Source organism: Trichoderma aggressivum, assembly GCF_033847375.1.
Source record: "Trichoderma aggressivum f. europaeum strain CBS 100526 chromosome Unknown scaffold_029, whole genome shotgun sequence".
In the NCBI taxonomy this organism is placed as follows: Eukaryota; Fungi; Ascomycota; class Sordariomycetes; order Hypocreales; family Hypocreaceae; genus Trichoderma; species Trichoderma aggressivum.
In genome coordinates, this window is record NW_026946395.1 from 9,057 (window position 1) to 33,246 (window position 24,190).

Genomic DNA, 24,190 nt, shown 5'->3' on the forward strand with positions numbered 1-24,190 from the left:
CATTACGGAAGTACAAAAACCATTACCAGAGCCCTTACCAGACGCTTTTCACAGTGCGAACCCTTACCCAAAACCCCCCCGGCGCCCGATGGTATGTATAAGCGACGGATATATATAGATGTAGATGTAGTGGCAAGCAAGTGAAGATTGTTGTTCGACATCTTGTGTTGCTGTCATTGTAGCGTTGCATCGAGTGCATTGAGACGGACAAGCCAAGATGCCGAGCCCGACGATAGAACCAAGACGGGTGAGCACTATTTGCCATTGACCTATGCGGTTTTGTTCCAATTAATGCGGATGAAGAATAGATGGATCAGGCAGTACTTGGCTTGTTTCAGGATAAGAGGCTGCGACTCCATGGAATCTCCAGTATCACTTATATTATATTCATCCATTCACATAATCTCAAACATACAGCCGAGTCTCTTACACGATAGCTTCTATAATACTGGAACCTATTTAATACTCCGTAGACATAACACTCTCCTTTACTATTGCTACACATAAACAACAAGGGTCCGGCCCTACCAAGTCCACCAAACAGGGGTATCAACACAAGGTTATTCACATCCCTATTTCAATGCCACTCAATTCTCCTTTTTCTCAGCTCCATATTACATATTCCATTCCGCAAACATGATTGACGGAACATCTTTTCTAATCAATTACTCAACTCCCATCTCACCACCTTCTACATCAAGCTCTCATAGCCTCTTCACTCTCCCACCAGCATCTCTTAGATAGAAGATCGACACAGAATAAGCTGATGAAATCGCCCGTCCACTACTCCATAATCCACTTCAGCTGCAACTCTAACAGCTGCCACCATCCAAAATCACACTGTCATCTTAGTCTTCCCTAAAAGGGCCATTTCACTCTCACAAACTTCACTTCACCCTCTGCAAGAAATTAAACAGAAAGCGAACAAAGCATCAACAAAAAAAACATATTTCATCCCTCTTTCTGCAAAAAAAAAAAAAAAGACTATTACTACACTCATACAACCTAAACCCTCTTCCTCTTCCTCATCCTCCATCATCCTCACTCACCCAACTCTCTCACAACTCAGCGACACAGGAAATTAAAACGCAATGAAAAAAGACAAATAAACGAGAGTAACAGCATCAGACAAAAGTAAATATTAGTTTGAAATAAAAAAACGAACGAACGTGTGTATACATCAGCACCCAGCAAAATGCTCTGTCCTCCAATCAGACAAAAAAAAAAAGACAAAAAGAACCCCTTGATATCACGAGTGAATAGATAGATAAAATGCCAAAGAAAAATAATACGTCGGTGTACGGTTGTGCGAATACTTTTCTTTTTTCTTGTCCCCAACAAACACAAAGAAAGAAAAGAGTTTCGATAAGAGTATGAAAAAAAAGTCGCTTCAAGTTTGTGTGTTTTTCATCGCTCCAAAGGAGTAGGGCATGTCGTGGCCCCCCCGTCGAGTTCAAACATCATTAGCAATAGAAATTTGCATGATATATAATATAAATCTCAAACCTCCTTCCACAAGACAAGCCAAAGAAGCACAATGCCCCAATGCCATCAAAAGCCATTATTTCCCCTCGTATTTGCCGCTCATAAGCTTCCTCGTCACAGGCACATCGACCCATGCCGGCTCCACGAGCGACGGGTTCGAGCTGGCAGGGTTCTCGTCTGCAAACGGATCACTCTCCACGGCATCCTTGCTCGGCACCACCTCCAGCCGGGAGATGGAGATGCCGCTGCCCACGACGTCTTCGCCTGACACGGCATACTCCCACCGGGCTTCGACGTGGCCCGGCTGGGGTTCCACGCCGTCCGCCCCGACAATGCGGCAGACAATCTTTTGCGACACCTCGGTCAGGGTCACGTCTCCCAGCCGCCAGTACACGAGGTGCTTATCCTTCAGGTGGGTGCCGCTGGGCTTCGTCTGGGCGCCGGTCGCCCGGCCCTCGTACGACACCACAAAGACGACGTTGTGCAGCGTCACGGGGGCCGTCCACTTGCATTCGGGGTTGAGCTGGTACTGCAAAAGGAGGCCCAGCTTGTCGCCCTGGGGCTTCCACGCAGGGTTGATCAGGAGAGGGGCGTGTTGGCTGAGAGAGGGAGTCTCGGATTCGTCCGCGAAGACGCGGTATGAAAAGGCAGTCGCCGTCTTGGAAATGTGCGAAAGGTCGAGAGCGAACTGGTCAGGCTGGTCGGGAGATGCGTTGTGGACAAAAATGCGATTGGGGCCGATGCGTTCCAGGCTGGCAAAGTTATTGATGCGAATGGTTTCATGTGCTGTTCGAGGTTATCATCGCTGAATTGCTACAAGGGAAGATGAAGATGGCTTACTCTTGGCAGAGTCGGCGTCTGCTGTGGGATTGTTGGCAAAGGCAATCTCGCCCGCAACTGATGTGCTCTTCAACACGCCGCCCTCAAAGAGGACCGAGACGGTCTCGATAATGGATGCGTTCAGCCCCGGCGCCGTCAGCTCAGGGTGCTTTGGATGTGCGCTGCCGAGCGAGTGCCCAGATCGCACGGACTGCGTGTCAGAGGCAGCGCTGGCCTCGGAAGCAAGCGCGGCAACGGCGGCCGGCCTAGAAGACGGGGGCCGGGGCGGAGATGAAGGGATGGCCGGCATGGCGGGAATGGCGTTGTCCGAGTAGCTTTCCGGGAAGTTCAACACCGGCGCATAGATGGTGTTGCGTACGTCGCGGCGTCCTCGAACCGTCATGGACCGTCGGTTGACGGAGCCCATCTTGAGCGTGTTGGCCACGCTGGAGAGAGCGGCCTGTGCTGCTTCGGGGTCTTCCTCTTCAATTGGACTGTTCTGGATGTTGAGCTTGAAGACCTGGTCATTCTCATCGTTTGCGGCCTCCCTCTGGGCTTCGGAGATGGGGTCATTCATGGGTGCTCGAATCGTGAAGCCCTCTTCGTCCTTGGAGGTTGGAGACACAGGCTCTTGCTGGCTCTGCTGGGACGGTGGCGGGTTGATAGCGGCTGCTTCTGGTTGCTGCTGCTGTTGGAACTGCTGGAACTGTTGCTGCTGCTGCTGCTGCTCTACATTAAGATTACCATTGGTGGCACTTGAAGATGGCATGTCTGGCGCCTGGGTATCCAAAAGACTTTCTCCAGTTCCAAAACCATTCGTGTTCCCGTTCGTCGACGGCCCGCCCTCCTCTCCCCTGTCCCTGTCCCTGTGCATGGCGTCTGAGGAAGACTGTGGCCTGCGGGCCTGGTCCGGCATCTCAGGCAGGATAGATAGTCGGTTGTTTTCGTGGAGGTTGCTCGCGGATGTCATTGGGGAGACGCCGCGGCCATGGCTGCTACCGAGTCGCCCAAAGGTAGGCCCGGGCGCTTTCTGGGGGGAGAGAGAGAGCTGGCCGAATCCTGCGTGGACGCTCTGGCGTCGCCGGCCGCCAAACATGGTGCCCAACCTTCGCAGCTTGGATTCTGGCGAATTGCAGGTCATTGGTCAGCAAACACTACATTGAATTCGTGCCATTTATAGCCAGCAGACTTACCAGGCTTGGCCTCACTGTTGGGCACCGAATTGTGCTCGCTAGCGTCATCTTCCTGCGGCGGCTGGGAGGTGTTCGGAGTCGATGGAACGCTCGGCTGGCTGGCGGCGGAATTCTGCGACATGTGGGTTGTCGAGCGTCTCGTGGCCGTCCTGGACGGCGGCAGCTGGGCCTTGCCGGCCGTCACCTTTTGCACAAAGCTCTGCACCTCCCTCTCGGTGCTAATCTCGAGCATCATGGCCAGCGTCTCGACGGAGATGTCGGAGTCTCGCTGGGCTCGGTCGGACTCGTGGGTTTGGAATTGCGTCAGCAGGTCGCGCAGCAGGTTGATGCGCGACTCGTCGAGGACTTGGAGCGTCTCGAAGATGAAGGGCGACTGCGATTCCCACTGCTGGGTGGCCGACTCGAGCTTGGATGACGCGGCGTCGACCTTTTGCGTGCTGGCCTTGCCGCCCTTCTTGGTGAGCTTGTCGGACTTGTCCCGCGCGTCGTCGAGCTCCCTGGCCATGACGGTCAGGTTGTTGGAGATGTTTGTCATGTTCTGGACGTCCTGGCGCTGGGGGAAGCCTCGGAGGGGCTGCTCGACATCGTTGCCGAGGCGATCGGCGAAGAGCTGGTGCGACTGGGCGATGCGTTCGACGGACTCGATGATTCGGGACCACGGAAGCTGGAAGACACTGAGGCAACAGTCGTTAGCAGCAGGCACATCGGGGCCCGGGATCGGGCAGAGGCCATTGGCGCAGAGGATTGGCGAACTCACCCCAGTTCCGACTGCGCATTGGGAGATTTGAACTGGGCCAGCTTGCGCATTCCCAAGACGTACTGCTCCTCGACGCGACGGCGCTCCTACACCAGGGTCAGCTTTGCTGTGCTTCCCGGCCGGACCACAGCCCAACGGCACCACGTCCGACGGTTCCGCGCGGGCGGTGCGTACCTGAAGCCAGTCGGCAATCTCGAGATTGATCTTGTTGATGCGCTTCATGCGGTCGTTGAGCGTCTGCACGGCCTGGCCGGGCTGCAGATGAGCCTATCGCCAATGGCGCCACCGGGGCGATTCGTCAGTCCATTGCGCCTCGCAAAAGCACCCGCAGAGACCTCGAGGCATCGCGGATGCTCAGAATCACAGGGAGCAGCTCCTCGGCTTACCAGCATGGCCGGATACTCTGTCCTCGGCGTCTCGTCCATGGCGTGCGGCGTCTACGGAGGACCGGGGGGTTGCGTGCGGAGCGGCAAGAAGAAGCAGAAGCAGAAGCAGACAGAGGCTGAAAAGGGCGCAACCGAGAGACGGCGGATGACGGACTGGAATCGGGGCTCCGTTCCTAGTCGGATGCGCGCATGGCGATGCCGCTTCGTTGGTGTTTTTTGGGTTCGAGTTTTGGTGGAGGGAGAAGAGTCGAGTTGGAGTTGGTGACGGAAGAAAGAATTGGAACCTCAGCTGCACTCAGCATTGCAGTGGTGCCAGAACCGGCTCGGGTGCTAAGCTCGAGCCCGCTGTAATTTTTTCTCGGGTTCGGTTCAGGTTTCCTTGCAGGCGCTCGCAGTGGGCCAGCCTCGCTGGGACATTAGCCGGGAACCCAATTACGGGGGCGGTTATGCGCTGTGGCCGCAGCGGTTACGTATGAGGAGCTGCAACCTTGGAATCTTGGGCGTCGGAGAAGCCTCGGGTCCAGGTGATTGAACGAACCTGAGCAATAATATTGGATTTGATGCAGCGGCAGATCCTGGTCGGTTTCAATGAAATGGAGCCCAATCGGTCAAATGACGTGTCGCATCGCATTGGCAACGGGGATGTTGGACTGGCATGATCGAGAGGGGGGAAAGAATAAATCGATTTGCCGCATAATTAATTAATTAATTAATCAATCGCCGGGTTGTGCATTTCAAGCTTGACTCTATTTATAGGCGAATTTTTCAAGACTTCAGAAGCCTGGAGCTCTCACCAATAAGTCATCCATCACATCACTTATAATGGCTTCCTCCTCCTCCGAATGGAAGTCGTCCGTCTCCTCAGTGGACCGATATGAGACAATATCCAAAATGTAAGCTGCATAAATACAAACACCATCTCGCCAATTACATACGCATAGCGCTGACCGCATCGACAAGTCTCGAGGCCCTCCCCTCGCAGGACATGAGTGAAGCCGTCGCCATCGAACAAGCAGCTTACGACAATTCACTCTCACTGGTATACTACCTTATCAATATCCCTTCACTCCAACACCCTCAATTCGCTAACACTCACTCTCTCAGGGCCAATACACCTCCGCCTGCCACCCAAGCAAACACCAAAATCCCCCATCCTCACCCCTATCCACAGCCTCACCCTCACCCTCATCCTCATCACAACCAGCCCCCCCCTCCGGCATCACCATCGGCTCATACGCCAACTGCTCTCCCATCTCAGACGGCGCCACCTCCCAAGTCTTCCGCTCCGGCACCGCCGCCCTCAAAGTCATCGTCCACACCGTCGAGCCACACAATCCCCTCCGCGAGATCAAGATCCTGCAAACCCTCCATCCGCCATGCATCCCCCTACTCGAGTCCTTCCGCGACCAGGAGCAGCGCCTCGTCCTCGCCTTTCCGTACATGCCGCTGACCCTCGCCGACGTCCTCGACAAGAGCTCCTCGGCGCTGGACAATGCCCTGATCCGCTCCATCTTTGACGACGTCCTCCGCGCGCTCGCGGCTATTCACGGCCAGGGCATCGTCCATCGCGACATCAAGCCGTCAGCCATCCTCCTCGCCTCGCCCTCCGGCCCGGCCCATCTCTCCGACTTCGGCACCGCATGGCATCCCTCCTTCTCGGCCTCCTCCGAGCCGCCGGCGTCCAAGATCCTCGACATCGGCACCGGCCCGTACCGCGCTCCCGAGGTGCTCTTCGGCGACAAGTCCTACGGCCCTCCCGTCGACATGTGGGCGCTGGGCGTCATGCTGGCCGAGTCTATCCGCTCGCCGCCGTCGCCGCCGTTCGAGTCCCGCCCCGTCCACGAAGACGGGAACCAGCTCGGCCTCATCCTCAGCATCTTCAAGACGCTGGGCACGCCCACGCCCGAGACGTGGCCCGAGGCAAAGGCCTTTCGCGTCACGCCGTTTGAGCTGTGGACGGTGTTTCCGCAGAGGGAGTGGCAAGTTATATTACCGGGTGTCGATGCAGGGTTCAGAGATGCCGTAGCGAGATTGGTTCGCTACGATGGGAGCAGGGCTACGGCTGATGAGGTGAGTCGCGCCTTGATGCGAGATTTCCGTGCAAATATATGTGCATTTGCATAATACATAGCTAACGTGCATCTTTCATCTTCACCAGGTTCTAACATACAAATGCTTTGTAAATGATGAGTAACACGAAATCCAGGATAGCCCCCCCCCGATATTCAACACGCCTTCTTCGCATAACATCATCATACATGTACACATTAAGACGACTCTTTATAATAATCTTGTTCAAATCAATCCAAATCCATCTTCTTCCCCTCCTCTCTAGCCGCGTCTCCTCTTCTGTGTATCGGCACCCAGATAATCAATCGGGTTTCTGCACAGGGGACATGTATTCTGGCTGCTGCTCTGGAACCACTTGTACAAGCACGTCCGGTGGAACAAGTTCTTGCACGTCGTACATCTCTTGTCCGGCATGCGCTTGTCGGCCGCAATCACGCTGTAGCAAATGGCGCACTCCGTCTGGCCCTTGAGCGCGCCGACAATGTTGCGCTTCAAGATTTGTACGCCGTCGATGACGCTGCCTCCGGAAAATGTAATGACGCCTTGCGTCGTCATGATCCAGCTGTTCCATGTGCGCTCTTTGACGGCCACGGATTCCTGGCCCGTGACCGTCACGGCTTCGATCGGGTAGTTTGGCGACACCTTGATCACGATCGAGGCCTGTGTGTCGTCGACTTCGTAGCCCACAATCACCTCCCTCGCGTTCTTCGAGATCTTGACAAGCACTTCCTGCTCATCAACCCCTGGAGCATCCTGCTGGTCCACCCATTCTTGCACATCATCCAGTGTCTCGGAAATGATGAGGGGTGAAAAGTATTTCGTCGTCCATGCTTCCACCGCGATGCGCGTTTGCTTGGAGCGACAGGCGAGATACCACGCCTTAAAGAGGCCTGGAATGTACTTGAGCGTGAGGTAGAACAGGTGCACCAGCAGCCACTGCATGTTCCTTTCTTCAGGCTCCGACTGAGCGACCTTGACGTCGTAGTTTTGGATGTTTTCCGTCGTAAGCTGTTCTTTTTCAAGGTTCAACGGGTGTGCGGCCGAGTGGCCCAGGACGTCAAACATGAAATCCAGAAAGGGAGATATGTAGTCGCCCGTCTTGAGGTTTTCTGTAAAGTCGCTTCTCATCTTGAACGAGGACGCCGAGTATCCATCAAAAACGAGCTTCCATGATAGCAAGTAGCTTCGAATCGGTGATGGGAATTGCGCGAGCATTTCGTCCGAGTAGCGTTCAAGAGTTGGCGCGTCGAGGAGCAACGACAGCAGCTCATCGGGCAAACGAGCATCTATTGCGCAAAGTTAGCCACCTGACCCAAGTTCAAAACGATAGATTACCTGGTGAGAAGATAAAAGAGAGGGGCAAATCTTACCAGTCTTATCCAAAAGAATGTCAATTGACTTTTGCGCCTGAATGGCCGGTAGCGCCCTGTGTAGCAAGTCGAAAGCCGCAGTCTGAATGTCCCGAGACTCCGAAGCAACGAGCTCGAAGATTTCCGGAATGTCTCTCAAATTCTTGATAGACACCTTTTCCACCTCTCGGCATAGCAGAGCGTCCACAATCTCCAGAGGTTGGCTGCTGGCTCCGCGGGGAAGCTTCAGCAGCTCAATCAGCGACTTGGATTTCTTGCCCGCCGATTCTCGGAGGGCGTCTTGCAGGTCATCGTTTGCATCCTCAAGGTTCTCGAGCGTCTTCATCAGCTTGAGCGAGGAATGGATAAAGGGTAGAGCGCCTGGAAGGGGATAGCTAGCCGCCTTCTCCCACAGGTCAAGACTGAACTCAATGGCCTTTTCCCAATACGAGCCAAACACGTCGCTCATGCAAGGTAGTAGTAGATTCAGCACGCGGCAGATTTCGGCAGAGAGAGGAGCGCTCAATGCCTCTTCCTCTTCAAGCCACGACGTGATTTGTCTGACGGCAAACACAATACGGTTGCTGGCCACGGGCAGCTCTCCGCCGGCATACACCTGGGCAGATAGGGCAAGCAAGACGAGGATCATCATAGTTTTGTCGTCATTTGCAGAGGCTCCCGCGACGTCACTGACAAGCCGATTGCAAAAGTTGCTCGCCAGCTTGGACGACTTTATCGTCTCGCCCAGCCCCGATATCGAAGCAGCAGCGAGTAGAGCGGTTTCAGGGGTAGCCTTTGCCAGCGCTGGCTTGAGAAGGGTTTCCTCCAGACTTGGCAGCAGACCATGTGCTTCTGACAGAACCTGGATAATCTCACTGAGAGCCCGGGCACTGTAAACGCCTCTGGGCGTCAATTCCCTTGATTCCTCCTTGAGGAGTTCGACAAGTCCACGGAAAACATGAGCCTGCTCTTCGTCCACTGCATTGTCCCACCACTGAGACGCCAAGGAACTCTTGTTGATCACATAGTTCCTCAGCGTCGTTACCAGAGATTCTGCTTCTGACAAAGAGTCAGCAGCATCCAAGGTGAGCCACAGAGAGTTATGGTCCCTCGAGGTGATCTGATCCGTAGCAAGCTGTATGGTGAGGCACTGGATACACAGCAACTCTATCTGAAACTGACGCGGCAGCTTGGTAATATCAATCCCTTCCTTTAAGAGGAGTGCAGAGTAAAGAGACATTCTCAATGGTACTGAACGACCTTTTCTGTCTCTGTGCACGCGAACCTCGGTCGGCTGAGCAGTCAAGTTGGCCAGCGTCACGGCACCACCCAGGCTATTGGTGATTGACAGAGAAGGGTTGATGGGCTGTTCTAAGAAAGGTGCCAGCTTCTGCATCCAGACATTCGTGCTCGGAAAGATTTCCTCCACGGCAATGCCGGCAGCGTGTGCTTGCTGAGCCTGCTTGGAGAGGGTTTCAATATCCAACGACTGAGGGCCTGCTCGTTCGAGGTTGTCTTGAATAATTTCGATCACCGGCTGAGTACCAGCTCCCTCCCCCTGCAAAAGGGCGCGGATTGCAATGGCCTTTGATGAAACGACATTGCTACTGATCTCGGACAGGCTCAGTAAATGAGCAACCAGGGCCGTATGAAGTGAATCATTTTCGGTGAAGAGCTGTGGCCTGCCCTTGGCCAGGACTTCTAATGCTCTAAGCGCCGGCTCCGCAGATTCTTGCTCCTTGTCAAGAATTTCCAATAGCTTTTCGGATAGCTCGTTGCAGCTGTCGTTGGACAGGCCTCTCTCGCTCATGCTGGCTTCTAGCAGCTCCCATCCAGGGGCCTGATTCTTGACAGAGTCGATTGCTTCCGTTATGATGTAAGTTTGCAGTTTGGCATTCCCTCGGGTGAGCTCAGAAGCCTTTTCTTCGGAAATGAGGGATATGAGAGCTGCATTGCGAGTGGCACGATCGGGAAATCCCAAGACCGCCTCGACCCAGGATCCCCAAATTGTGCTGTAAGCTTGGTATCTGGACGGGATTGCTCCCAAGAGGTTAAGGCAGGACAGCAGCGGCCTGCTTGAAGCAGATTGAACAACCTTTTCTGCCGAGTCTCGCGCCGCCGCAGCCAAGAATTCCGATACCTTGTCTCCAGTCTCGCCATCGAAAAGATGCTGTGCGGTGCTAAGCGCGTATTCGAGGGCGCCTGCGGCCCCAAAAGGCTTCATGTTGCGATTTTGTAAAATGGCGATGCACTGGTCGATGACGGTCTTGGATGGAGCTGCTGTTTGATCTGGCAGAGATTCACCGACGACAGCCAGCTTCCTGTGAATTTCTCCAACAAGGCCAAACCACCGGCGACCTTCCTCGGCAATCTTCTCCTGAGACGACTGGTACTCTCGAGACACCTCTGGCAGAGAACCAGCGATTCTAGTACACAACAAATCAGCCAAGCGTCCCCACTCCTCTGCCGACGCCGCGATGACGGCCGAGGGGCTCCGAAGAATAGTGAGATGAGCTTCGACCAGAATGAACATGGCATTGGGCCCCAAGGGAATGGCCACTGGCTTGTCGGACACAGTGAGGAGCGAGTGTTCAAAGAGGGGGAAAATCTGCTCGCGGGCGAAGACGAGCTTCTCGTCGTCGGAAAGGTTTTTGATGAGACGTTTGAGGGTATCAATGTAGCACTTCCAGGCCATGGATGTGTTTGTTCGGGGCTCTTCGCGGTTTGTAACGCCGGATTTGACGGCCCCCAAGAAATTAGAGGCAGTCTCGAGTTTCTTCATCTGTTCTTCTGGAAGGACGGATATGAGCTCGTCAAGATGTTCCCAGTACTTTGCGGGACAGCCTTGCGAACCCTTTTCGATAAACTGGCGTAATCGTGAGAGCGCGGGCTTCTTTTCTTTCGGAGAGGGTGTCCAGAGGTCGGGGATAGCCTGCGATAGCCTCGTCAAGACCCGGACATAGTCGAGCGCAGAACCGCTCTGGCTGGTCTTGAGGCCGCCCGTGACCATGGCTTGCTTGGCCTGGGTAGACTCGGCATAGGAGAGCTTGCGGTTAAGGCAAGTGATGACAAGGTGGCATACAGTCTTTCTCACGGCGCTATCGTTGAAGGTGATGGTACGCCATACGGTCTCCTCAGAGAAGAACTCGTCGAACTTGTCGCTCTGGTTGGCGACTTCTTCGTCGCTGAGCCTCTGCAGAAGACTAAGCACGAGCGACAGGCTGCTGGCCACCACTCTGATGTACTTGGCCTCGGCGTCATCCTTGGTCGTAGATCTCTCGTCGCTGAGTGTATCCTGCGTTTCTCGGATCGCATCGATGGCGTAGTCGAGGATCTGCGTCTGGCACTTCCTCCAGAACGCCGCGACCTTTTCCGGAGTGTTGATAAAGGACGACAGGCCGTCGCTGGCGGCGCGCGCAACCGCCCGGTCCCTATCGTAGAGCCCGGCCAGCCACGCGCCCACAATCTTGGGAATGTGACGCTCGGCTCGCCTCCGCGCCGACTTGATGAGCTCGAACTGGAGGTTATGCGCCAGCTCGCGAACACGGCGGGCGTTGTCGATGCTGATGCGCGGATACATGCCGGTCCAGACGTCCAGGATGGCATCCTCGACGCCGCCATCCTTCTCAAAGGGCCGCGCCTGGACATGCGCCAGCAGCTCCTCCAGGGCCTTTGTCTTGGTGGTGCTGTCCTTCTTCAGCAGGTTCTTGAGAGACACAACGACATTCGGGTCCGAGACGGCGCTAAAGGACGGGGGTTCGGCGAGGTACGACAGGGTGCCCGTCCCGCCCGGAGCACCGAAGCCGCCGAACTTTGCTCCCGGGGCGCGGCTGGCGGCGGCGGCGCGCTTCATGGTCGGTCTGGTGAGGAGGGCGAGAGGAGGAGAGGAGGAGAGGCGGCGGACGAGCTGCGTTGCGCAAAGCTCCAGGCGAGGTGGTGATGAAGAACTGGAGGAGTCGGAAGAGGGACCGAAAAATTACAGGTACTTAGTAATGGGCTGGCCGCTGGAAAAAGGCGCCTGTGATGTCAGCTTCGCCTGCCAGAGCGCCTGCAGCTGGGGCTTTCAGCGCGCGGTTAGCGAAGAGTCACGCCGGCTACAGCGGGGATTTTCTGCCTCGTTATGTAAGCTGGCGCCATCCAAAGGCGACCCATAGGCGTACGGGATCCCGTACGTTTAATCTGTGCGGGATCCCGTACAAATTACATAATACTACTATAACCGCTATAACAACCGCTATAACAACCGCTATAATAACCCGACGTGCTGCTATTATTAGGTCTAAAACTTACCGCTGCAGATGAGGATTTCAATTGATGACCGCTCTGGTCGACAATCCAGCAACACCTTTACTCCCTGGGGTCGTTCCGGACTAGATTGCTCCCGGCGCTATAAGGCGCTTTGAATCAGTCTCTTTAAAGCTTAATTTATTAAAGCTATTTGAGCGTTGCGATAGTGGCAAATTTGAGCGCGAATTTAAGCATATCCTCTGTAAGCGCAAAGCTCAATTTAAGCTATTTGAGCGTTGCGATCTTCTTCAAGCGCAAAGCTCAATTTAAGCTATTTGAGCGTTGCGATCTTCTTCAAGCGCAAAGCTCAATTTAAGCTATTTGAGCGTTGCAGCTAATTATATGGGTTAGTGAGGTTATGCGCTGTAAATTATACCCTGGACTGCTTTTGCGCTATAACTACGCTGTTATGCGCTGTAAGCTGTGTTGCTTATGTAATTTGTACGGGATCCCGTGTAGATTAAACGTACGGGATCCCGTACGCCTATGAGCCGCCCCATCCAAAAACCCGCCCGCACCTTGAGTTTGGGAGCATTTGAAATCAAGAATCAAGCAACTTTGAAGAGAAAAAGAGCATTCCTCGCCAGGTTTGGCCGGAATCTTATTGCTTCTCTCGACCAGTGACAAACTATTTACGGTAGCGCGGAAGCCGCCTATCTATATATACGTACCTACAGAGCTCAGAGGCGTAAAAAGCCGTAACATGGAACTTGAAGCTTGAAAGGTGACCAAGAAGCTATTACCATTGCTCCGTTTGTGTGGTGATATTCAACTTGCCATCGATTAGCCCAAATCATGCTGTGGAGCTCGCTCGTGCTCGTGGATGACTAACACGCCGCCAGTAGATTGGATCTTGTTTACCCATTTAGGCAACACGAGCTTGCAGCACGCACATGATGGCAGCGAGGAGAAAAGCATCAACATTGGAAGCATCGCTCATACGCCGTTTCACTGTTTCCAAAACACTCGAGATCCGATCATCTTACCCGACATGTCCATCCAAGGTCATATATCTGCATGTATCTCAAGACGGTCTATGCTGCTGTCTCGTCAAAGCCGTCAGCGCATAATGCAGGTGAAGCACCGCCATTTCGTCGTCTTACACAAATGACTCGCATACATGTACTCCATACTCGTCGACCTCTTTTTCCAGTTATATCACGACACGCCGGCAGATTCGCCCCCATCAGCTTCACCTCGCCAGCTAGAGAAGCGCAATCTAAAACTCGAGTGAGGAGAAAAAAGCCCGATGACCAAGCTGCATGCTCGACCCGCGGCCCCTTGCATAACGCTTGACCAGAGCGCCACTCATCTTCCGACGCTCTACTCTCTACTCCGTACGAATGTATTGCATTGACCCGAAGGCACATACGCACTAATCCAGGCAGTCTGTGATCCAGAGGGCAGCGGGCGTGAATCATTGCCGTGTACTCGGTACGAGTACAGACGCAGAGTGCTCGTACTTACAGCACGGAGGTAGCAATGAAATGAGGGAATTTCTCCCAAACTCTGACCGTCTTGTCGAATGTGTTGCTCCGTGCATCCGCCAAACTCGCCACTGGCCCGCCCAGGCCGCGTTTGCCTGTTGCGCCGCCACACCAACAACAATCTCAAGAGCGGGAAGAGATCATCGCGATTAGTCGCACTGTATTCGTACACTGCAACGCTTGATCCATGGCCATGGCTCTCTTGCGTCGTGTCATGGTTACGCTTCAATTATGTGAAAGAAAAGACGACGATGATTAATGCCTTGCAGTGCATACGTGCATACATCTCCGCATTGGAAGACGAATTGCCCCAAACTCGTGAGAGGCCATCCCCAGGATCGACATCAACGTCTGTCCCCAAACCAAGTACCAGGTACCTGAACAAAGTAGCCTGCATGAGACCCCAGACGCTTGCAATCGACAGACGGCCCCTGATTGGCCCAGAGCGGCGGCTTGGCTCGGTCAATTCGGGAACTGGCTCCACAGTGACGTCGGCATGGCTCTACCCCAGGCGGTATCTGAACCTCTTGAACCTATAACAGCGCCCAGTGAAGCGAAGTCTGGGGCCCCTGCATAGAGCGCTCAGGCTCCAGCGATTTGAGCCGGCGATGCTGCAAGTAGGGACTTGTCAACATGTATGTACGAGTACTTGATGTGATTGACTCTGTCTCCCTCGAAGTCGGTGTGTACAAGTCGAGGTTTTGTTCACGGCGGTGTTGAGGCATCTCGTGATCACTGCATGTGTACTTCACCGGTCACATTTGTTGCCGTTAAAAACAGACGTAAGGTGCCCATTCTACCAACGGTAATATTGAATATAAGCATCAACCAGTATATCAACTCTCTTCATCCCCCAAAAAGGCAGTTCCGGTATCTGGCCACCATCTCCAGCCTCTCCCTGTGGAGTCCCGTCTCGATATCAACACAACACATTGAACACAGTCCAATCTATCTGCCCCAATTCCCTCAACTCCAACCGCCAGCGCAACCTCACCCGCGAGCTTCAGTGGTCCAGTGGCACCTCACAGCGGCCTTAGCGGGCTCTCTAGCGGGCTCCTTAGTGGACTCCCCTAGTGGGCTTGGTGGGTTCCTGTGGGCTACCCCGCAAGCGTCTTGGTCTTCCCCAGCGCGGTGAACCGAGTTGGCTCACCTTCAGATAAGCCGCTGATGCTGCTCATTCCTCCTACTTACTTGTCCTCCTCGGCCTCGTTTCTCTCTCTCTCTCTTTCTCTTCACTCTGTTTTCCCACTTCTCATCACATTCTCCATTCCCCCCCCCCTTTCGCTCTTCTACTCTCCGCCTCCCACGGAATTGCTCTTCTCGTCGCCATCACACACAGCATCTCAGTCGTCGACTTCACCACAGTGTCGTCAACCCGGATCATCGTGAAAACGCCATTTGATCCAGCTGTCCTTCCCCGCACGACCCGGTTCTGCCCGAGTTCCATGTCACATGCAATTGCTGCTCCTGGGGTGATTCAGCTTGACGTTTGTCTGGTATGACCTCTGGCTCCCCCATGTTATCACATACCATCATTGTGGCGTTGTCAATTGAAAATGAGTGTTGACCGTTGATTTGTTGCTAGACTCGGTAGTGCATCTCGCCCAGCCATTGGCTCGACATTTCCCACCAAAATGCTTCCGACCTCGCAACTTGCCTCGCCTCGTGCAAGGCTTCTCCTGGCACGCACTGCTCTCAACTCTAGCCCGCTGGCCTCTGCGCAGTCCCAGGCCAGTCAGCAGTGCCGACCATTCTGTGGTTTCGACCTGGGACGTCGACGCAACCGCATCTCTGCCTTGAAATATATCGTCTCCCTCAACCGACGACTCTCGTGGGAGAATCCCAAGTCGGGAAGCTTCAAAGCCACTTCTGGGAAATACACCGATCCAAAGGACGTCAAGTCATGGTCGGACGACTTGTCCGGGGCTCGACCTGGCCGCAACATCGAGGACGTCGAGCGAGACGCCATCAACCGTCTCTTCCACAACACGGACGACGGTGTATGGACCCCATTGCAAAACATCAAAAACTACTTGCACTCGACCCACCGATCCAACAAGGTCACTGCTGAGAGCGTTCTGCGAGCCACCACGGGCGACAGCCTCAACTTCATTGATCCCATCACCAACCGCAAGGTGTCCCGCGCAGAACGTGGCAAATACTCGGCAACCCAGTTTGACGATCCCAACGCGCCCCGAAAGCTAACCCCGGAGGAGGAGTCGAAGCAATACACAGACCTCGGCGACTACAAGCCCGCCAAGTGGAATGAGCCAGATGGGCTGCCTCATCTGACTCCTGAGGAACGTTCCAAGATCTACGAGGACTTGCCAGAGTATTCAAAAATGAAGATTGACAACCCGAACGCGCCCCGAAAACTGACGCCCGAGGAAGAGTCCAAGAACTACGACGACTTGGACAAGTACAAGCCCGTGACGTGGAACGAGCCCGACGGACTTCCGCAGCTCACTCCCGAGGAGCAGTCCAAAATCTACGACGATCTTGACAAGTACGGCCCCGTCAGGTGGCACGAGCCGGATGGCCTGCAGGAGAGGTCTCAGGAAGAAAAGTCCAAGGATTACAAGGACTTGCACAAATATGGCCCCGCAACCTACGACGAGCCTGACGGTCTTCGACGCCTGACCCCGGAGGAAAAGTCCAAGGATTATACAGACCTACATGCCTACGGCGGCCCTTTTACTTGCAGGGAATCCGTCCTCAAGGACTACGAGGCCCTTCAAAACGATCCCACGCCCAAGGCAGAGCCCATCCCCGCCAAAGTCGAAGTACGAGGCAACACCACGCCCAAGTACGAAGACCTGGACAAGTACGGACCCGTCCGCTGGCATGAGCCAGATGGCCTTCGTCCATTGACCCCCGAAGAGCTCTCCAAGGATTACGAAGACCTCCACCTGTATGCGCAATATCCCAACGGTGGCCCCAAGGCTCCTCGAGTGCATCCCGAGGAGGCATCCAAAGCGTACCAAGACTTGCCCCAGTACTCTGCATTCCCCAATAACGGGCCAGCGGTGGAGAGAATTCACCCCGAAGAAGCCTCCAAGCAGTACGAGGACCTTCCCGCCTATGCCATCAATGGCTATGAAGAGCCGGAGAAGACGCGCCACATCCACCCCGAGGAGCTGACCAAAAACTACACCGACTTGGGCAAGTATGAGCCGCAGACCTTTGACTCCCCCGACAAGCCTTATCCTATTCACCCCGAGGAGGCGTCCAAGGCCTACAAGGATCTCCATGGTTACAAGGCGGCCCCTCGAGATGTGGAGAGCGAGGTAAAGTTTCATGATGTTGTCGCTGCCAGCCTTGAGTCGTACGACGCAAAGGAGAGGCTGCAGGCGGACATGGCAGCCTTGGCCGGCAGGCGTAGCGGAAGCAGCATCGAGGAAGCTGAGAACTCCCTCGAGTCACTAACAGCGGATGATATCCGAAGCCAGGTGCTGTGGAGGGCGAACATGGGCGAAGAGATGGCTGCTGAAAAGGAGGAACCAGAGATGGAAATGAGTTCTATGGATGAAAGTTTTCCCCGTGAGTTGTCGAAGTCCGAATCCGAGCCGATCGAACGCATCACCAGCGAGCTGGCCCAAATGCGCGCCGAGAAGGACCCGTACTCTAACGATCCAAAGGGACTAGAAACAAGCTACTCTGAGGAATGTGGTGCCGAAACGGTGGAGGCTGTAGCCAAGCACTTCGAGCCCACCGCGACGATGACGACGGTAACAGATGAGCCTGTCACGTACAAGATCCTCGCCTACGACACGTCTACCAAATCTGTTAGCGTTGCCGAGACCACATCCGATGACCATGACGTTTCCTCTCCCCCCAAACTGACGGACGTGCTGCTTCGGCTGTCACACGCGTCCAAGTTTCTCCCTTACTTTAAGCCCCTGCAGGAACACGGCTACGACATTGTGTCGGGCGGAGGCGATGTGCTCATTTTCCGCAAGAACCGCCCTGCCTCGCCCAATGCCAGCGACCTCCCTCTGGAGCTTCCCAGCAACCCGGCTCGCATCAACCCCGTCGACATGATGGGACAGTCTGTGACGGGCAACTTTGCCAGCCCCACTGGATTCGTTAACTACGACAGCATTGAGGATGGCCACATGAAGCCGGCACCGCCCCTTCGCAGCAGCAAGCAGACGCAGAGAGACGAGGCCGAGCGCAACGGATCGGTTGCTCCAAAGAAGAAGAGGAGCTTTGGCAAGAAGGTGGTGATGGGCACCGTCTGGGTGGGCGGAGCGGCGTATGCGGTTGGAGCTCTGGCGGAGCACCTCTCTGCTGCTGGCAAATGAAAGCTGTTGATTCGGTGGTTTCTTCTCTTCTCTTCTTTTTCCTTTTTTTCCCCCTTTTCCTTGTGTTTTTTCCTTTTTTCTTTTTCTTTTTTCGGCATTGGCAGCATAAGGATATGACGCTCCCACGACGACATGTGCATGGGCCCTGGAGTAGGAGTTTTTGCTTCCCTTTGCTCCTTTTTTCTCTTTTCTGTCTTTTTCTTTTTTCTTTATTTCCTTTTTTGTTGTCTTCTTTACCATGGGATCAAGTCTGAAATACCCCCATCGATCGCGAATGCGGCTGGGAGCGACATGTCGCGAATCATGATTGCATTGAGAAGGACTCTTCTTTTTTTCTTATGAGCTGTGTACGTTAGGTAGCAGTTTTCCGGATCAGGTCGGCTTGAATTGAAATCTCCCAGTTGAACGTCAAATCTTGGAATGTATTGTGAAGTCATGAATTTTGTCGGTTGGTGTTGCGGTATTAGGAGCTGATTCCTCTTCGCCGCTATTACAATCACTACTTTCTTCCCGTATCTGAACATGCATTAAAATGTACAATCAAACCTTCATCGTAGTGTAGAATTGATGCAAAATATGATCAAATAATACTTGACCAATTAATAACCATTCAATACGGAGCTATTGTAGGCAGTCTGTCAATTTCCCACGATGCTTGACTTGGCATCACACCTCCAGCTCTCAAATCCACCAGCTGAGCTCAACCTTGACGCAAAAGTGCGTACTTGATGCTGTTTTTTCTTGTTCTTTTCCGCTCCGTTGCCGTGCAATGCAATGTAATGCCCAAACTCAAAAATGTCCCAATATCCCAAAATATTCCCAATAGCCCTTTTGTGATTCATCAAATCATTGATGAAGAAAGAAAAGAAGAAGAAGACGTCGCATGTAGTTGACGAATTCCTCCCTTCATCCCAATCTACACTCTCCGTAATGTTTAAGAAAAAGAAGACAGAGAGAGAAAGGGCATCTATCGCTCCGTAAAGCCCTGGTGTCCCGACCGCACGCCGTCAATGCCGCTCATCTGCAGCGCGTGCTTCTGGTCCTGGGAGCTCCAGCTGAGGCGGCGGTCGAGCGAGCTGGGCTTCCATGAGGAGGAGTGCTTGATGGCGGACTGGCATGCGGGGGAGGCGTCTTGGGGGTGAGGAGAGGATTGCTCCTGGAGCTGTGATGATTGTTGGGCTGTGTAGAGAGTTAGCATTTGATGTTTGAGAGGTCCGAGGATGGGAGATGCCGACTTTTGGTTGGGGATGTTGGTGGTGAAGAGTCCATTTTTGGTGTTGTTTTCGTTTGTCTCTGAGGCGATTGTTGTTTTGTTTTGTCTTGTTTTGTTTGTTTTTGAAGAGATGCCGTTGAGTATAAATAGGTACCTAGGTATACGTTGTAGTCGCGTAAAGTCTACATGTAAGCAATCATCAAGATCAGCATCAAATCAATCACATCACCTCACATCAACCCTCCACAGGACATGACATACTAGATCGTAGATTGTACGTAGGTTCAAATCAAGGTCCTTGTCCAAAGACAAAAACAAAACAAGATTCAAAAACCCCAACGCCAATCACCGGGAATTTATATCCCCAATGCAACCCCCTCAAAATCGAGCTTTCCCAAGATCCCCGATGCCGTCAGCTTCGCCACCCGGGAAAAAAAAAAGGGCGGGGTCGGCCTATCGAAAACGCCTAAACCTAGAAACCTCGTTATCGTATGATGCCGTGATGTGCGGTGGTGTTACATGTTGTGTTTGCATTCCGATGCTCTTGTCCTGAAACATGTTAGTCGATACTTGGATCCGTGATGGACGAGGCCATGTCGAGACAAGTATCGACATAATTCGGGTCAACATCACGGAATTGCAGGGAACACGGGCCTCGGATCAGGGGAGCCTCTTTTTGGGGGGTTTGTTTGGGGGCCTCTTCCGCCCTTTTATGCGTGATGTGATGGCTCGGCTATGGCTAGTTATATGTACAAGGCAGGGCAACAATTTCAGGTGCAGGTGCAGGTGCAGGTGCAGTGTCAATCAATCGCCTCCGTAGTCTCCAGTCTCTCTGTCTTGATCTCCGTCCTTCTCTCCCTCTCCGTGTGTGTATCCGTTTCGGTCTCTCTTCTCTCTCTCTCTCTCTTCTCATTCATTGCGCAAACCACTACTATCGGGGGTAAACAGCATAAAGACAAAAATTCCAACAAAGGTACCAGATAAAACTCCTCCAGACGTGGATGACGATGCATTGGCGTTACGAGCAGAATGAAAACCAAATCTCAAACTCCTCATAGGCCCATTTCCTCTTTCACCCAGATGCCGAATATCCCACCGAATTTGACGCCTCCGCAGGTCGAGGAGCGACCCAAAGGGGCGTGTAAAAAAAGATAAAAAAGTAAAAAGGAACCAAGTAAAAAAAAAAAAAAAAGTAAAAAAAAAAAAAAAAGAAAAAAAAGACCAGGGCAACAACAAAAAAGACACTTCATTTTCCTCTCTCATCCGTCGTGACCAAATATTGTCAGGGGGACCAAAATAAATCCAGACTCAAAAGATAAATCCATCTTACATGTCTCGTCCAACACAATAAACAGGAGGGCCCCAGCTGGTGTGAATAATTACACCGGGGGTGCCTCGAGAAAAGGGGGTATTGACCTTTTTATATGCGAACCCATAACAATCAATCAATCAGTCAATCAATCGTTCCTCCGTGTTTCTCCCATATGTTTTTCCTCTTTTTCTTTTTATTCCTTTCCGTTTCTTTTCAACCCGCTATCCGATTTCCGTTCCAACGTCGTAATGTAATGGCTTGATTGCCCGGCTTTCAAGGCGTCTTGGGGCGCTTCCAGTAGTATTGCTACACAAAAAGCATGTTAATCATCACGTCTACTAAAAAAAAAAAAAAGGAGCTAAAATAACGCGGAAACAAAAATCACAAATACCGACCTTGTGCTGCTTTCGACACGCCCGCAAGCTGGGCTTCCGGAGTCCATCCACGACCGCCGCCCTCCGCTGCATATCCGTGTCGTCCTCGGGGACGTAATAGTACTCGCTCTCCAGAGCCTTGCCGGCAGCGTCCTTGCCCTGGCGCTTGATGATGCCAATGCAGGGGGTGGTCTCGATGAGGAGCCTCAGGTCGTCCCTGGAAACGCCCTTGATCTGCTCGGCGGGCAGGTTGTGCATGATGGTGGAAAGCGGCGTGGAAGACAGCCGGGAGTAGGCGAGCTGGTTGACGACGTGGTTGGAGATGGCGGCATCGGCCTCGGTGGGAATCCTGGTCGGCTCCTCCTCTTCGTCATCGTCCTCTTCTTCGTCCTTGGCCTCGTCCTCGACCTCGACCTTTGGCTGGGGCAGTCTCTCCTCCGAGGGGCTTCGCTCATCACGAGACGTCCTCTTGGACTTGGACTTTCGCGGGCTGGCCTCGACATCGTCAGAGTCGTGGCTCGGCTTGCCCGGCACAATCGTCTCCTCAGAGCCCTTCTTCAAGGGTCGCTTGGCAGTCTGCACGCGGGGGGATTTCGTCGTGATGGACGCGAGGCGGCCCGAGATGTTGGCGCCGTAGGGACCAAACGAGTGGATGATGGGGTCGTTCTCCTCATCCGGGTTGCTCTCGTCTTCCTCGTCGGAATCCGCCTCGCTGGTGAAGCTGGCCGTGGCCTCGGTCCGCATGCTGACGGTGACATCCGGGTCCTCGTCCCGCTCGTCCGAATCCGGCTGGTAGTCGTCGTCGTCGTCCTCATAGATCTGGATGCCGCCGTCTTCGTCTGCTGCTACCACAGAGCGTCGGCGAGGGGCCGGGGTGGGACTATCGGGCGACTGAATACGCGTGGCCCTCCGCAGAGGGGACACCTGCATCATCAGGTTCGCGTTCTTGGCCTGGGACCGCGGCGGCGAGTCCTCCCAGCTGGCATCGGACAAGAGGCCGTTGGAGTCGGCACCCGAGGAGCTCCGCTTGGGCCATTGGATCAAAACACGGGCGTCGTGGACATCCACCATGATTTCGGTGCCCTCGGTCTCGCTGGTGAAGCTGTCGCCCTTGAGCAGCTCCCACGAGCGGCCCTGGCAGTGCAGCTTCAGGCCGTTCCAGCCATTGCAGGTAATCTCGATCTTGTTGGCCTCGAGAGGCGTGGCGGCCTGCACATACCGCGCCTTGACGTGCACACGCGATATCAGGCGGTTGGCCGAGAGCTGGAAGTGGGAAGAATTAGACGAACGACCCATCAACACCATCTCGCCGCTCTCGCTGAGCTCAATTGACGGCACGGCCGAGAGAGGCGTCCGTTCGACGAGCCCAACGCTCAACTTGTCCCGGAGAGGCGAGCTGGACAGGATGCCGGTGCTGGAAGTTGGCACCGGCGTGGGATACCGCAGATGGGCGCCCGTGCCGCCGACATTCTGGCGTTTGGAGGGCCGAGGCAGTCCGGGCGAAGACGAGGGCTCGAACGGCGGCAGCAGAGAAGGAGCCGGGCGTTTGAGGGGGGATCCCAGCGAGGAGACGGAGGTTGTCGTTGTTGACGATGCTGTTGTTGACGTTGTTGATGCTGGAGCGGGGAGCGCAGGTTCGGCTGCCGGCTTTCGCGTCGAGTCCATGGTACGGTAACGGTACGGTCCAGGCGAGGTGAATGAAGCTTCACGCGATCATTCCCCAGCACCAGAAGCAGCGATTCCCTGGTGTTGGCGTGCTCGTGCTCCTCCACCGTGGATCCTTGGGCCAGATCGCGTCGAACGGGCGGTTGTTTTTCTTTCTCTACACGCTGCACTGCACCTCTCGTGCCCTCCCCACTTACAAGCCTAGGTTGGAGATTTGCTAGCTAGCAGTACACAATGGGCGGGATGATGAAAGTTATGTTGGTTTCTTTTTTTTTTTCTGTTTTTTTCCTGTTTTTGTTTTCTTTTTTTATAATCCTTGGTCGACCGAAAGGGGGAGTGTCGAAAGGGAAAGGATTGGAAAAGCGTCGGGGGGGGAGAAAGGAAAAAAGAGTGACTGCAATGGTACTTTGCACAGACCGACGAGGGTTTCCAGTGTTGGGAAGGGGTGAGGAAGAGACCAGGGCTGGGACGAGGCGGTATTTAAACCGAGCGGAGCACGATTTGAAAAAAAGGCCCAGAAACGAGAAACACGAACGCGCGCGACTGGAGACGCATCGCGTTGGCGTTGGCGTTGGCGTTGGGAGAGCTGGCGCTGGGAGATGCTGCGCAGGTGCCCCCGAGGTACCTGGGCCAAGCGCTGGGGGAACAGGGCAGGGCGGCAGCTTCCAGCGGGCAGAGGGTGCTGGAGGGGGGACGCTGGAGGGCTGCTGTGGGCTTGCTGTGGGCGGACGCTGTGGCAACGGGCGCTGGACTGGGGGGGGGTTGATTCGATGCGAGGCGCTGGGCTACAGGGAGCTTCGGGTGCTGCCATGGCGACCTGGACGTTATGGGCGGCATGGACATGGGCTGTACCGCCGCGGCGAGTACTCGTACGAGTACAAGTACGAGTACATGAGCTGAGATTGATCCATTATGGCACGCATGGGATGGGTTTGAAGCCTGTGCTTTTTTGTGTTTGTCTTTTTCATGGATCAGGAATCCCCTCCATTGACAAGGCCGTTTTGCATGGGTGTGTGTCCATGTCCTTTGGCGAGCGTTTTTGGGGCGGATTTTGTGGAATTCGGCTGCTGCAAGTCTCTCGCTACGAAGGGCTCCATGTTTGTGCTCGTACATGCACATGTTCGGCTTTGCATGGATTTTTTGTGTCGTGTCTGGCATTAGCAGGCCCGGCTGCTGTATGTACACGTATCGCATCGTACCGTATTGTGTATTTGATTGATTGCTATTGGATTGGATTGGATGAATTGAGTCCATCATATCACATACATACATATCATGTGCAGTTCTGGCCTCTACTGCTGCATATCGGAGTCTTTTGATAATTGATCCATCCAACGACGCTCGCTCCCTTTGATCAACCACGCCAATCCTTCATGTTCCCCTTCATTACTAGGTACCTTATTCCTTTCTTACATACATTAGTATACATACCAAGTACCTTGTATGCATGGCATTGAATCAGCCGCTCCCCATTGGGCAGTTGGTTGCA

At 54.0% G+C, this 24,190-nt stretch overlaps 6 protein-coding genes across 6 annotated transcripts; 2 read left to right on the forward strand and 4 right to left on the reverse strand.

The window, feature by feature from the left end:
• Nucleotides 1-1,561: 1,561 nt before the first annotated feature.
• Nucleotides 1,562-4,679, reverse strand: Triagg1_6931 (uncharacterized protein; the record flags this gene model as incomplete). The annotated part of the gene is made up of 6 exons (XM_062901610.1): nucleotides 1,562-2,271; nucleotides 2,326-3,426; nucleotides 3,498-4,171; nucleotides 4,255-4,340; nucleotides 4,429-4,521; nucleotides 4,641-4,679. The coding sequence occupies 6 exons, from the start codon at nucleotides 4,677-4,679 to the stop codon at nucleotides 1,562-1,564; spliced, it is 2,703 nt and encodes a 900-aa protein (XP_062754003.1).
• A 783-nt stretch (nucleotides 4,680-5,462) lies between these two features.
• Nucleotides 5,463-6,764, forward strand: Triagg1_6932 (uncharacterized protein; the record flags this gene model as incomplete). The annotated part of the gene is made up of 3 exons (XM_062901611.1): nucleotides 5,463-5,533; nucleotides 5,601-5,679; nucleotides 5,745-6,764. 3 exons carry the CDS (start codon nucleotides 5,463-5,465, stop codon nucleotides 6,762-6,764), a joined length of 1,170 nt encoding a protein of 389 aa, XP_062754004.1.
• Nucleotides 6,765-6,971: 207 nt separating this feature from the next.
• On the reverse strand, nucleotides 6,972-11,912 carry Triagg1_6933 (uncharacterized protein; the record flags this gene model as incomplete). The annotated part of the gene is made up of 2 exons (XM_062901612.1): nucleotides 6,972-7,996; nucleotides 8,081-11,912. The coding sequence occupies 2 exons, from the start codon at nucleotides 11,910-11,912 to the stop codon at nucleotides 6,972-6,974; spliced, it is 4,857 nt and encodes a 1,618-aa protein (XP_062754005.1).
• A 3,555-nt stretch (nucleotides 11,913-15,467) lies between these two features.
• On the forward strand, nucleotides 15,468-18,137 carry Triagg1_6934 (uncharacterized protein; the record flags this gene model as incomplete). The annotated part of the gene is made up of 1 exon (XM_062901613.1): nucleotides 15,468-18,137. The coding sequence occupies one exon, from the start codon at nucleotides 15,468-15,470 to the stop codon at nucleotides 18,135-18,137; it is 2,670 nt and encodes an 889-aa protein (XP_062754006.1).
• Nucleotides 18,138-19,104: 967 nt separating this feature from the next.
• Triagg1_6935 (uncharacterized protein) lies at nucleotides 19,105-19,335 on the reverse strand (the record flags this gene model as incomplete). Its single annotated transcript, XM_062901614.1, has 1 exon — nucleotides 19,105-19,335. The coding sequence occupies one exon, from the start codon at nucleotides 19,333-19,335 to the stop codon at nucleotides 19,105-19,107; it is 231 nt and encodes a 76-aa protein (XP_062754007.1).
• Nucleotides 19,336-20,855: 1,520 nt separating this feature from the next.
• Triagg1_6936 (uncharacterized protein) lies at nucleotides 20,856-22,701 on the reverse strand (the record flags this gene model as incomplete). Its single annotated transcript, XM_062901615.1, has 2 exons — nucleotides 20,856-20,968; nucleotides 21,054-22,701. The coding sequence occupies 2 exons, from the start codon at nucleotides 22,699-22,701 to the stop codon at nucleotides 20,856-20,858; spliced, it is 1,761 nt and encodes a 586-aa protein (XP_062754008.1).
• Nucleotides 22,702-24,190: the final 1,489 nt, after the last annotated feature.